Source organism: Penaeus vannamei, chromosome 13 (genome assembly GCF_042767895.1).
Source record: "Penaeus vannamei isolate JL-2024 chromosome 13, ASM4276789v1, whole genome shotgun sequence".
NCBI classification, from domain to species: Eukaryota; Metazoa; Arthropoda; class Malacostraca; order Decapoda; family Penaeidae; genus Penaeus; species Penaeus vannamei.
In genome coordinates this window covers 44,403,176-44,416,992 of record NC_091561.1, presented here as the reverse complement: position 1 = coordinate 44,416,992, position 13,817 = coordinate 44,403,176, and the positions used below count along the sequence as shown (strand labels likewise).

Below are 13,817 nucleotides of genomic sequence, written 5' to 3'. Positions count from 1 at the left end.
GGATAGATAGATAGGTAGGTAGATAAGTAGGTAGATAAGTAGATAGGTAGATAGATAGATAGAAAGATAGATAGGAAGACAGACAGATAGACAGACAGACAGGTAGATAGACAGAGAGACAGACAGATAGACAGATGATTAAATAAATAGATATAGATAAGTATATATTCTTTTCTCCAGACATCTCTAATCCTTATTAGCAAAGCGACCACATACCAACCCTGAGACGCTATCTCCAGGTACCTTCAACCGTCCTTGACACTGCAGACCCCAAACACCCCCTCCCCCCCCGACCCCAGCACCCACAGCATTAACCCCAAGACCTCCTCTCCCCCCCCCCAGCACCCACAGCATTAACCCCAAGACCTCCCTCTCCCAGCACCCACAGCATTAACCCCAAGACCACCCCCCTCTTTCCCTTCCCCTCTCCCCCAGGCACGAGTCGACGCTTATTCGACCAGTATTTCCGGAGTCTGGTGCTAGGCCGCTACGATCGCTTCGCCAAACCCGAGTGTTTTAAACTGACGAAGGGGTAGGTGGGGTTGTTTTTTTATGATAATGATTGTAATGAGGATAAAGATGATAGCAATAATGATAATGATGGTGGTGATGATTTCCTCCCACTGCTAAAACATTAATCTCTCTCTGTCTCTCTCTGTATCTCTCTCTCTCTCTCTCTCTCTCTCTCTCTCTCTCTCTCTCTCTCTCTCTCTCTCTCTCTCTCTCTCTCTCTCTCTCTCTCTCTCTCTCTCTCTCTCTCTCTCTCTCTCCTTCTCGCCGCTCTCCTCCCTCCCTCCCTCCTTCCCTCCCTCCCTCCCTCCCACCTCCCTCCCTCCCTCCCTCCCATCCCTCTCCTCCTCTCTCCTCTCTCTCCTCCTCTCTCTCCCTCCCTCCTTCCCTCCTTCCCTTCCCTTCCCTTCCCTTCCCTTCCCTTCCCCTTCCCTCCCTCTTTCCCTCCCTCCCTCCCTCCCTCCCTTCCCTTCCCTTCCCTACCTCCTTCCCTCTCTTTCCCCCCACCCCCCTCACACTCTCCCTCCCTCCCTCCTCCCTCCCTCTCCCTCTCCCTCCCCCCCTTCCCTTCCCTTCCCTTCCTCCTTCCTTCCCTTCCCTTCCCTTTCCTTCCCTTCCCTACCCTCCCTTCCCTCTTTTCCCCCCACCCCCTCACTCTCTCCCTCTCTCCCTCTCCATCTACCCCCCCAGGATGCTCCCCCCAGAGAGCGGTCTCGTGTACGACTACCTGTACGAGCGGGAGACGCAGCGCTGGGTCCCCTGGTATGATACCATCGATAAAGAGAGGCTCGTCATCCCCCCCGATGCGAAGGTAGGTGGTGTGAGGACTTTTGGGTGATGGCTTTGGATGACTCTTTTTTAATTGAGTGGGCTTGGTGACTTGTTTGTGATGATTGTTGGTGTTTTTTTGTTGTTGTTTGTTTGTGTAGGTTTGATGAGTTTTGTGTGATGACTTTGATGACTTTTTAATTGAGTAGGGCTGATGACTTCTGTGTGATGACTGTTGGTGATTTTTGATTGAGTACGTTGAATGATTGATGTGTGAGTATTGTTTTTAATTTTTATGGGCATGTGTGTAGTTGGGATAATGTGATGACTTTCGCGTGATGACTAATGATCTTTTTTTTCTTTAGGGAACATATGTATGGGTTAGGTAGTGTTGTGATGACTGCCATGGGATACCTGTTTATGATTCTGTGATGAGCATGGCCAAGGTGGTGTTGTGATGATTGTTGATGATATGTTATGATCATCTGTATGGTTTATATAGTGTTATGATGAAAGCTGTGAGATGACTTTTGTTTTTTTGTTTTTTAGTATATCTCTGACTAAAGTGATATTGTTATGATTTGTGATGATTCATGTGTGATGAGTCACTGGTGGTTTTAATGCTTATGTTTTGGGTAGGATAATGTTGTTAACAATCAGATGCTAAACCCATGTTCTGGACTATACAAGTCAATAGTGATTATGTAAGCATCAATCTGAGCTTCACTGTATTGATTTTAATATAATGTCATTTGATGATTATGGAAATCAGTTGAATTGCTTGATTAATATGATACTGTAGACTTATATGTGAATTTTCCTTAATGAGCTTGCTTTTGAATTTCAAATAGAAATACATCGAGCCTGAACATATATGTACGCTTGTATGGTAAATAATACATGCCCACTCGTAATGTACACTGATCCATTGTGCTTTTTGTAACATTTCTGTCATTTCTCTCTCTTGAATTGTCACTGACTCTTTAACGTTGTCTTGTCACGCTATTTGCATGTGATTTGGTGCCCCTCATTAAACACGTGCATGCGAGGTTCTTCGGCTTGTCAACTCCGTGATTTATCCTTCGGGCACTCAAGGATGTGAGTAGATATTTTGGCACGTGGAATCTTGTAGTTATTTTGATCTCTAGTAATGGTGGTGGTGGTTGTAAGAGGAGGAGTAGTAGTTGTAGTAGAAATAGTAGAAGTTGTTGAAGTAGTAATAGTAATAAAAGTATTGGTGAGAGTTGTAAAAGTAGTAGTAGTAGTAGTAGGAGAAGGGGGGAGGAGGAGAAGGGGGGAGGAGAAGGAGGAGAAGGAAGGAAGGGAAGGAAGGAAGAAGGAGGAGGAGGAGGCGAAATGAGGAAGGAGGGGGAGGAGAAGGAGGAGGAGGAGAAGAGGAGGAGGAGGAAGGAGGAAGGAGGAGAAGGAGGAGGACGAGAAGAAGGAGGAGGAGGGAGAAGGAGGAAGGAGGAGAAGGGAGGAGGAGGAGAAGGAGGAGGAGGAGAAGGAGGAGGAGGAGAAGGAGGAGGAGGAGAAGGGAGGAGGAGGAGAAGGAAGAAGGAGGAGAAGGAAGGAGGAGGAGGAGGAGAAGGAGGAGAAGGAGGAGGAGGAGAAGGAGGAGGAGAAGGAGGAGGAGAAGGATGAGGAGAAAGAGGAGGGAGAAAGAGAGGAGGAGAAGGAGAGAAGGAGAAGGAGAAGAGGAGAAGAGGAGAAGGAGGAGGAGGAGAAGGAGGAGGAGAAGAAGGAGAAGGAGCAGAAGGAGGAGCAGAAGGAGGAAGTTGAGAATTGGTAGTAGTAGTAGCAGCAGGGCATTAGCAGAGAAGGAGAAGCAAAATATTGTAACTCAGACGCATAGGGAATGGCTAGTAAAAAAGTAGAGTTCATGCCAATCACAGCAGGTGGAGATGGGGATGTATTAATAGCAGTAGCAGTAGGAAAATAGGTTAAAGGGAAGGCCTGTTGCATGTGTAGCGCAAATATCAAGTTCTAGTAGACAGTCACAACAAGCTATGGGCATCATCATCACGATAAAGAAACCCTATCCAACCCTTTAAATAAAACCAACCAACCCTTTAATAAAACCCTATTCAACTCTTTGATAAAACCCTATCCAAGCCTTTAAATAAACCCATCCAACCCTTTAAAGAAACCCTATCCAACCCTTTGATAAAACCCATCCAACCCTGCAAGGAAATCCTATCCAACCCTTTAAAGAAACCTTATCAAACCCTTTAAAAAATCCCAACCCAATCCTTTGAATGAAAGAAATCCTATCCAAACCTTTAAAGAAACGCATCCAACCCCTTAAAGAAACCCATCTAACCCCTTAAAGAAATCCTATCCAACCTTTTCAAGAAATCCTATCCAACCTTTTAAGGAAATTCTATCCAACCCTTTAAAGAAACCCTATCAAACCCTTTAAAGAAACCCATCCAACCCTTTGATAAAACCCTGTCCGAACCCTTTAAAGAAACCTTATCAAACCCTTTAAAAAATCCCAACCCTATCCTTTGAATAAATCCTATCCAATCCTTTAAAGAAACCCTATCCAACCCTTTGATAAAACCCATCCCAACCCTTTAAAGAAACCCTATCCGAACACTTTAAAAAAATCCTATCCAACCCTTTAAATAAACCTTATCAAACCCTTTAAAAAATTTCAACCCAACCCTTTGAATAAATCCTATCCAACCCTTTAAAGAAACCCTATCCAACCCTTTAAAAAATCCCAGCCCAATCCTTTGAATAAACCCTATCCAACCCTTTAAAGAAACCCATCCAACCCTTTGATAAAACCCATCCCAAGCTCTTAAAGAAACCCTATTAAACCCTTTAAAAAAATCCCACCCCTTCACCCCCAACATGCACTCTCGACCCCACACAGGTCTCGACGCTCCTGATCCCGACGGCGGAGACAGCGCGCCTCGAGTTCTTCCTAAGGACCTGCCTGGACCACGACGTCCCCCTGCTGGTGCTGGGTCCTTCGGGCACGGGCAAGAGCGCCTCCACCACGAGCCTGCTGGTGGATCTCCCGAAGGACAAGTTCATCGTCAACATCGTCAACTTCTCGGCCAGGACGTCCGCCAGCCAAGCGCAGGATATCATCATGTCCAAAGTTGACAGGTTGGGAACGTGTTTGACAGCTGTTCTCGGGGGAAGGGGTGGTGATTTTTGATAATGATTGTTAATGATTATTATTATGTTTTGATAATGATGAGATTCCAGGGACATTGATGGAATGGTATGAATGATACTCATAAGTGATAATGTGGCTGATACGAATGATTATAAAGAAGATTATGATGATTTAAAGTGCAGTAACAATTATGATGTAAGAAATCTGATGGCAGATGGGATGAACTCCTTTGTTTTCTCCTTTTCTCTTTGACTTCATTAATCAGTACAAACCTCGTTCTTCTGTTTCAATACTTTTCGTGATTCATACTCAAATCCCAGTCTGTTTCGCAAAACGTTTGTTGCTGTAGTCTCCATCCCGTAGGCAAACGTTCTTGTGTTATGCACATTTCCCTCACCGATCCCCAAATCCCATCCAGTCTCCGAAATTCCCTCCTGTTACCTCCCTTAAACCTCTACCTGCGTTATGAATATGTCTCCATCCCCGCCCGCGTCTCCCCCCCCCCCATAGACGGAGGAAGGGCGTGTTCGGGCCGGCCATGGGGAGGAAGTACGTGGTGTTCATCGACGACGTGAACATGCCTCAGAAGGAGCCTTACGGTGCGCAGCCTCCGATCGAGTTCCTGCGGCAGTGGCTCGACCACAAGCACTTCTACGACAAGAAGGATACGTCCAAGATTGAGCTGGTGGATTCGGTAAGTGAGTGAGATAGTCGGTAGGTAGGTAAGTAAGTTGGTGAGAAAGTAGGTAGGTAAGTAGGTAAGTTAGTAGGTAAGCAAAGAAGCAAGTAAAGTAACTAAGTAAGTAGGTAAGACAGTAAGTAGTAAAGTAAATCAGGAAGTGGGTAAGTAAGTTGGTGAGAAAGTAGGTAGGTAAGTGGGTTTGTTAATAGGTAAGCAGATAAGTAAAGTAAATAAGTAAGTAGGTAAGGAAGTTGGTGGGAAAATAGGCAGGTAAGTAAGTAAGTTTGGTAAGGAAACAAGTAAGTAAAGTAAGTAAGTGAGTTGGGGTTGCGTTTTAGTTTTAGTTTGCCTTGGGCCTTACTATTGGAGAAAATTTGTATCGTGGGTTGTGTTTCCGTTCGGTGTGTTTGTGTTTGTAGTAAAGTTATGAATGAGAATGAATAGTTTCACAATACAAGAAGTGTATTTGACCGGTTTTCGAATATATTTTCATCGAAAATACTGACGAATATATATTCGAAACCGGTCAAATACATCTCTTGTATTGTGAAGATATTCATTCTCATTCATACCTTTACTACATTTGTCAACGTGAATACGGTGTTTGCTTTTGTTGTGAATTCCTTAATTTGGAGTTAGTTGCATTGTTTTCTTGTTGTTTGTTTGTTTTGTATTTATTCGCTGGAGTTGGGGTATTGGTGTCAAGAAGGGGGGAGGGGGGGTAAAGGATTTTAGTTTGGGGTTAAATGTTGTGGTTGTGATTCAGTTTGGTGTTGTTGTGAAGTCGATAAAGGCTCTTATTTCTTTCCTTTTTTGGGGTTATTTTCTTGTAGGGTATTTGTGTTTGAGTCCAGTATCTATGAATATTACGAATATACGAATATATAACGTCATTAATAAAAAAACTTTCTCTTTCTCTCTCCCTCTCCCTCCCTCTCTCTCTCTCTGTCTCTCTCTCTCTCTCTCTCTCTCTCTCTCTCTCTCCACCTCTCTCTCTGAACTCTCTCTCTCTCTCTCTCTCTCTCTCTCTCTCTCTCTCTCTCACTCTCTCTCTCTCTCTCACTCTCTCTCTCTCTCTCTCTCTCTCTCTCTCTCACTCTCTCACTCTCTCTCTCTCTCTCTCTCTCTCTCTCTCTCTCTCTCTCTCTCTCTCTCTCTCTCTCTCTCTCTCTCTCTCTCTCTCTCTCTCTCTCTCTCTCTCTCTCCCTCCCCCTTCTCTCTCCTTCCCCTCCCTCTTTCTCTCTCTTCCTCTCCCTCTAATTCTCTCTCTTCCTCTCGCTCCCTCTCCCTCTCCTTCTCCCTCCCTTTCTCCCTCTCCCTCTCTTTCTTTCTACCTCCCTCTTTCCTTCTCTCCCTCTCCTTCCCTCTCTCCCTCTCCCTCTCCTTCCCTCTCTCCCTCTCCCTCTCCCTTCCAGCTATTCGTGGGCGCCATGGGTCTCCCTAGCTCCGGCCGCAACACCATCTGCGGGCGGTTCACTCGACACCTCAACGTGATCTGCATCGATGAATTCGACGACGCCACCCTCGACAAGATCTACGGGTCGGTGGTCAAGTGGCACTTCGCCCAGCACGAGGACGCGGCCATGCAGAGCCTCGACAAAGTAGGTGGGGCTGGGATGAGGTTGGGGGCGAAAATGAGGGGGTTCAGAAGTGTTGAAGGGTGTTGGGGGGTTCAGGGGTGTTGGGGGGGGGTCAGGGGTGTTGGGGGATGGGGGGGGGGAGGTTCAGGGGTGTTGGGGGGAGGGGGGTAAAGCGTGTTTATGATTGGATATTTTGTTTATTTTGTTCGATTATTAGTATTATTAAGAATTACTGTTTTGTGATTTTTGAATGATGTCATTCTGGTGTTATTTACGAATGGGAATTGCGTTTGTCGAAATTTATGTTTGAAAACGCCCCTGAGGCATAATTATTTATAAGAAATTATTCCCAAGGCGTCATATTTCGTCACCCAACGTTGGCGAGTACCCGAATATCCTCCTAAAAATCCTTCGCAATAGAGAATTATCCTCTACGGAAAAACCCTGAATTTAATCCTTCTTCCTCCTTTTCTTTATCCTCCTCCTCCTCCTCCTGCTCCACCTCCCCTCCCCCGTACCTCTCCTCCTCTTTTCCCTCCTTCTCCTCCTCCCCCTCCTCTTTTAATTCCTCCCCTCCTCCTCCACCTCTCCTCTCTCCCTCCTCTCTTTTCTTCCTCATCCTCTTGTTCCTCTTCCTCCAGACGTCTCCCTCCTCGTCCTCTTCTTCTTCCTCCTCCCTCCTCCTCTTGTTCCTCTCCCACGTCTCCCTCCTCCTCCTCCCCTCCCTGTCCCCCTCCCCTCCCTCCTCCTCCCTCCCCTCCTCCTCCCTCCTCCTCCCTCCCCCCTCCCCTCCTCCTCCTCCCTCCTCCTCCACCTCTCCCCTCCTCCTCCTCTTTTACCTCCTACACCTCCCTCCTCCTTCTCCACCTCCCTCCTCCTCCTCTTTTACCTCCTCCTCCTCTTCTTCCTCTCCCACGTCTCCCTCCTCCCCCCGCAGGCCGTGGTGGAGGCGACGCGGCAGGTGTACAAGCGCACGACGGCGACCTTCCTGCCGACGCCGGCGAAGAGCCACTACGTCTTCAACCTGCGCGACTTCTCCCGCGTCGTCTCGGGGCTCCTCCTCGTGCCCAACGGCGCCCTCAGCTCCTCGGTGAAGCTGGTGCGGCTCTGGCTGCACGAGGTCTACCGCGTCTTCCACGACAGGCTGTGCGACGACGAGGACCGGTGAGGGGGCGGCTCTCGGGGGCGTGGTGGCCGTTTGAGTTGGGGTTTGGTTGCGTTTATATCTGTGTCTGTATCTATCTATCTATCTATCTATCTATCTATCTATCTATCTATCTATCTATCTATCTATCTATCTATCTATCTATCTATCTATCTATCTATCTATCTATCTATCTATCTATCTATCTATCTATCTATCTATCTATCTATCTATCTATTTATCTATCAGTCCATTTGTCTATAAAAGATAGATTGAAAAAATCACCCCCCTTTACACACAGACAAAAATTCCTGGTGATCGTGCGGGAGGTGGCGGAGGCCGTGTTCGGACAGAAGCTGAGGCACGTGTTGGGACACATCGTCGGCGAAGGGGAAGCCGAGGTCACGCCCGAACACCTCAGCCGCCTCATCTTCGGCGACTTCATGATTCCTGACGCAGAGGAGAAGACTTATGACGAGGTAGTGGGCAGATTCAGTTAATTAATGACCTCATAATCTAAGTAGTAGAGAGATTAATGAGTTAATTGTGTATGGGATTGTGATTGCGTTGTTATTGTGATTCGTTCGATTTCCTGGTACCCGACTTCGAGACCGAAACTTATGACGATATGAGGTATCAGGAGAGATCAGTTATGTAATTATTAAGTTATCTAAGTAATAGAGGGATTAATTACTTATTTGTATTAACTATTACTGTCGTTATCATTACGATACGTTTTGAGTTCGATGGCGATAACGATGCCTGGGCTGGTATCGCACTGGATATAATTATGATTATCTTTAATGACTGTAATTGTTATAATTTCTTTAATTATAGTAATGATTAGGATTACCTTTAATTACAGTGATGATTATGAATATCTTTAATTATAGTAATGATTGCGATTATCGTTAATGACAGTAATGGCTGTGATTATCTTTAATTACAGTAATGATTATGAAGATCTTTTATTACAGTGATGACTATGATTATCTTAAATTACAGTGATGACTATGATTAGCTTAAATTACAGTGATGACTATGATTATCTTAAATTACAGTGATGACAATGATTATCTTAAATTACAGTGATGACTATGATTATCTTAAATTACAGTGATGACTATGATTAACTATAATTACAGTGATGACTATGATTATCTTAAATTACAGTGATGACTATGATTAGCCTAAATTACAGTGATGACTATGATTAGCCTAAATTACAGTGATGACTATGATCATCTTAAATTACAGTGATGACTATGATTAGCTTAATTTACAGTGATGACTATGATTATCTTAAATTACAGTGATGACTATGATCATCTTAAATTACAGTGATGACTATGATTAGCTTAAATTACAGTGATGACTATGATTAGCTTAAATTACAGTGATGACTATGATCATCTTAAATTACAGTGATGACTATGATCATCTTAAATTACAGTGATGACTATGATCATCTTAAATTACAGTGATGACTATGATTAGCTTAAATCACAGTACTAACAAATCGTAATGCTATGAGTAACAACTCCCCCCCCTCCCCCTTCCCCCTCTCCCCTTCCCCCCCTCCGGCAGATCCAGAGCATGGGCGACCTGACGCAGATGACGGAGAACTACCTGGAGGAGCACAACGCCGTCAGCAAGTCGAGCATGTCCCTGGTCATGTTCCAGTACGTCGTGCAGCACGTGGCGCGGCTCAGCAGGATTCTGAAGCAGGATTCGGGGCACGCGCTCCTCATCGGGTTCGCCGGATCGGGCAGGCAGAGCGCCACGAGGCTGGCGACCTTCATGGCGAACTACGACCTGTTTCAGGTATTGGGAGGTGGTGGTGGTGGTGGGGTGAGGGGAAGGAGGGTGGGGGGAGAGGCGAATTATGATGTGTTTCAGGTATTGGGAGGTGGTGGTGGTGGTAGGGTGGAGAAGGGGGAGGGGGATGGGAAGGAGGGGGCGACCTTCATGGCGAACTACGACCTGTTTCAGGTATTGGGAGGTGGGGTGGTGGTAGGGGAGGGGGTGGGGGAGGGGAAGGAAGGGGCGATTTATCATGGCGAATTACGATCTGTTTCAGGTATTGGGAGGTGGGGCTTGTGGGTAGGGGGGAAAGAAAGGGGGAAAGAGGGGGGGAGGAGGAAGGGGAAAAGGGTGTTGGTCCTGGTTCATGGCGAATTACGACCTGTTTCGGAGCCGTATTGGGAGGTGGGGTTGTGGTAGGGATAAAGGGGGTGGGGTGGGGTGGGGAAGGGGCGAATTATGATCTGTTTTAGGTATTTGGGAGGTGGGGGGTTTGGGGGGAGGGGTGGAGAGGGAGAGGGGGAATTATGACCTGTTTCAGGTATTGGGAGGTGGTGGTGGTGGTAGTGGGGGGAGAAGGGGGAGGGGGAGGGGGAAGGAGGGTGAAGGGGAGGGGCGGAATTATGATCTGTTTCAGGTATTGGGAGGTGGGGTGGTGGTAGGGGGAGGGGAGTGGGGAGGGAGTGGGGAGGGAAGGGGCAATTATGATCTGTTTTAGGTATTGGGAGATGGGTGTAAGGGGGAGAGGGTGGGGTGGGGGCGAGGGGCGAATTATGAGCTGTTTCAGGTATTGGGAGGTGGGGTGTGTGGAAGGGAAGGAGGGGGGAGGGGTGGGGGCGACCTTCATGGCGAATTACGACCTGTTTTCAGGTATTGGGAGGTGGGGTGGTAGGGGGAAGGGGGGGTGGGGAGGGGAAGGAGGGGCAGACCTTCATGGCGAATTACGACCTGTTTCCAGGTATTGGGAGGTGGGGTGGTGGTGGTAGGGGAGGAAGGGGTGGGTGGGGGGAAGCGGCAGATACTCAGCGATCTGTTTCCAGGTATTGGGAGGAGTGGGGTGTGAGGTAGGGGGAGGTAGGGGGGACAGAGGGGGAGGGGTTGGAGGCTGAAGCGACCTTCCATGGCGAACTACGACCTGTTTCAGGTATTGGGAGAGGTGGGGTGGTAGGGGGGAAGGGGGTGGTGGAGGGGAGGGAAGGAGGGCGACCTTCATGGCGAATTACGATCTGTTTCAGGGGTATTGGGAGGTGGGGTGGAGGTAGGGGGGAAGGGGGAGAGGGGTGGGGAGTTGGAGGAGGGAAGCCGAAATTATGATCTGTTTTAGGTAATGGGAAGTGGGGTGGTTGGGGGAAGGGGGAGGGGGAGGAGGGGGCGACCTTCATGGCGAATTATGATCTGTTTCAGGTATAGGGAGGGGGGAAGGGAGGGTATGCTGGGTGTTTTGGAGAGTCTGGTGGATCTTGGTTGTTTGCTCTTGATGGTGGTGTTGTCTTTTGATCTGCATGTTTCTCTCTTTTCTTTCTCTCTTTCTTTCATTCTTTATCTCTCTCTCTCTCTTGGTCTCCCCTTTCTCCTCCCTCCCTCTCTCCAACTCTCTCTTTCTCTGCCTCCTTCCCCTCATCTCTCTTCCTCTCTCTCTCCCTCCCCCTTCTCTTCCTCCTTTCCTCCCTTTCCTCTCTCTGTCTGTCACCCTTCCCCCCTTTCCCTCTCTCTATATATCTGTTCCCCTTCACCCTCTCTCTCTTTCAACCCTTCCCCCCTTTCCCTCTTTCTCTCTATCTATCCCCCTTTCACCCTATCTCTCTTTCACCCCCTTCTCCCCCTCCCCAGATCAAGGCGACGAAGGGCTACGGCGTGGCTGAGTGGCGCGAGGACATCAAGCGCGTGCTCATGAAGGCGGGCGGCGAGGGGCGTCCCACCGTGTTCCTCCTGACGGACACCCAGATCAAGGACGAGGCGTTCATCGAGGACGTGAACACCCTCCTGAACACGGGGGACTTGCCCAACCTCTATTCCAACGAGGAGAAGGCGGAGATCCTCGAGAAGATCCAGCTGGTGGCGAAGGAGGAGGTGAGGAGGAGGAGGGATTGGCGTGGGTTGGGGTTGTGGATTGGGTGATTAGGTGCTTGGATTGGGACGTTCTTGTGTGATTAAGTGATTAGGTGCTTGGATTGGGCTGTTCTTGTGTATTGGCTTTGTAGGTGGAGTAGATGCAGGGATGTGCATTGTATCTGAATACAATGTTTTTATTATTTTTTAAGCACTGTTTCGCCGCACTGTATCGTGATTGCTTGTTGTAGTGACCTGTAATTTTCTTGTGTTATTACAACACGAAATCGCTTGCTATTAGTATTACAAAATACTGCACCAGAGCATCACTTTATCGAGGATACATAACACAGTCTGCTGTATCACCCGGTATAGCCTATCCTCGTTCCACATCAATACCCTACAGCATATTAACACACTCATATTACGTACTATTCCTACCTTCGCATTATAACTTGAAGCTAGAATACCACCTCTGTCTGCATCTTTCCCTCGCACAATATACTTACGTAGATAAACTTCAGGTTCAGGTTTTTTTCACATGCAAATCAACACTTTTACTTATTGTTCTTGATAAGGTTTCAAACTGTAGATACTTAGCAAGGTCCTATTGCCTAAATAAGCGAAGAGGAGTCATAGGCAGAATGGGCAAGACGAATTCGTTATAAATGTTTTTAAAGGTTGAAAGCTAAGAGGGTTTGCGGAAACTTAAAAAGTATTTGTTTAAAAGAACTGTTTACTATAATTTTCATGCTGTTTTATCTTTTATTAATATATAATACTGCTGTTGTCATTATTATTATTTTTTTTATTAGTTTTATCATTATCATTGTTATTACCATTATCATTGTTTTTATTACTATTATTATTATTATTATTATTGTTGTTGTTGTTGTTGTTGTTATTTTCATTATTTTTGTTACTATTATTATCATTTTCATTATTATCATTGTTATTATTATTATCATTATTATTATTATCATTGCTAACGTTATCATTATTTTGATCCTTATTAGTACCATTATCATTATTAAACTTCATAATGTATAATGTATAATTTATCTTATCAGTATGAGAAATTTGACGACTGAATGGCGTGTTGAAGAGTGTTGTTTACGGGCGTTTTAAGACGAGTGGTTTTCCCGGGAAATAATCTGTTTTATTTCCCCTCGCTTTGGAGAATAATTATTTGTTTGACGGCGGAATAAATAACACGTTAGACAGTTTATTGTTACTTAGATTAACATTCTGTCGCCTAAGATGTCAGATGGTATTTTGTAATAATATTGTACAGTATATGTTAATAATGTATATAGTGTACAGGTATACCCTTAACCTTTTAGTAGTTGTATATAAGATGTAGCTCATTACTTTAAAGGGATAGTTTGCCCAGTGTAATATATTCTAATAATGCAAGACATCAACGTACTTTAGCAACAATATGCCTTTAATAATGCACCTCTTACTATCAGTTATATAGTTATTCGATTTATTCATCTATCATCGGTTTATTTATCATGAGGGGGGTAGGCAAAGTGAGGACTCTGACACACTAGAATATCATTGTAGTAAATCACAGGACATGTTGAATAAGTCTCCACTGCATCACATCATGGGGTACAGTTGTGCATTGCAGTGTATTTTTAGTCCTATACCAGACTTTTTCACAACATATCATCAACCACAACACTCCCAGAACGTGTGATGATATATAGAAAGATTATTTTTTAATAGTTAGAATTGTTTTTTATATAGATTACATTATTTTTTTTTTATAACAGTAACATAGCTAAAGCTTTCTGGCACATAATCATCACTTTACATATTACTTTTTTATATAAGATTTTGCATTTATGAAATATTAAATAAAAGTCTTTTTTACATAAATAGAAATAAGGATTTTCTATATTTTTATATTCATTCGAAACACCTGCATGTTAAACTAAAATACACTAAACTTTTTTCCTGAGATCCTGGATATAAAACAAGTGCTCTGTAGATTTTAAATGTTAATATACATATTTTTCTGTAGATCCCAAAAATAAAAGCTTTTAAGTAGACAAAGTAGATAAAGTACATAAAAATAGATTTAGAAAACAAAACAATTAAAATTTATAATTAAAACCAGAATGACATCACTTTGAA

The 13,817-nt window shown here is 45.1% G+C and overlaps 1 protein-coding gene across 1 annotated transcript in view; it reads left to right on the top strand.

The window, feature by feature from the left end:
- Nucleotides 1–13,817, top strand: part of LOC113806178 (dynein axonemal heavy chain 3-like) — a 109,040-nt gene that overhangs the window by 66,551 nt on the left and 28,672 nt on the right. Inside the window, exons 40-48 of the mRNA XM_070129307.1 lie at nucleotides 436–532; nucleotides 1,201–1,321; nucleotides 4,163–4,401; nucleotides 4,925–5,108; nucleotides 6,512–6,697; nucleotides 7,614–7,840; nucleotides 8,122–8,299; nucleotides 9,408–9,644; nucleotides 11,454–11,693. Of these exons, the coding sequence (XP_069985408.1) occupies nucleotides 436–532; nucleotides 1,201–1,321; nucleotides 4,163–4,401; nucleotides 4,925–5,108; nucleotides 6,512–6,697; nucleotides 7,614–7,840; nucleotides 8,122–8,299; nucleotides 9,408–9,644; nucleotides 11,454–11,693 (1,709 nt within the window). The remainder of the gene's footprint in view (nucleotides 1–435; nucleotides 533–1,200; nucleotides 1,322–4,162; nucleotides 4,402–4,924; nucleotides 5,109–6,511; nucleotides 6,698–7,613; nucleotides 7,841–8,121; nucleotides 8,300–9,407; nucleotides 9,645–11,453; nucleotides 11,694–13,817) is intronic.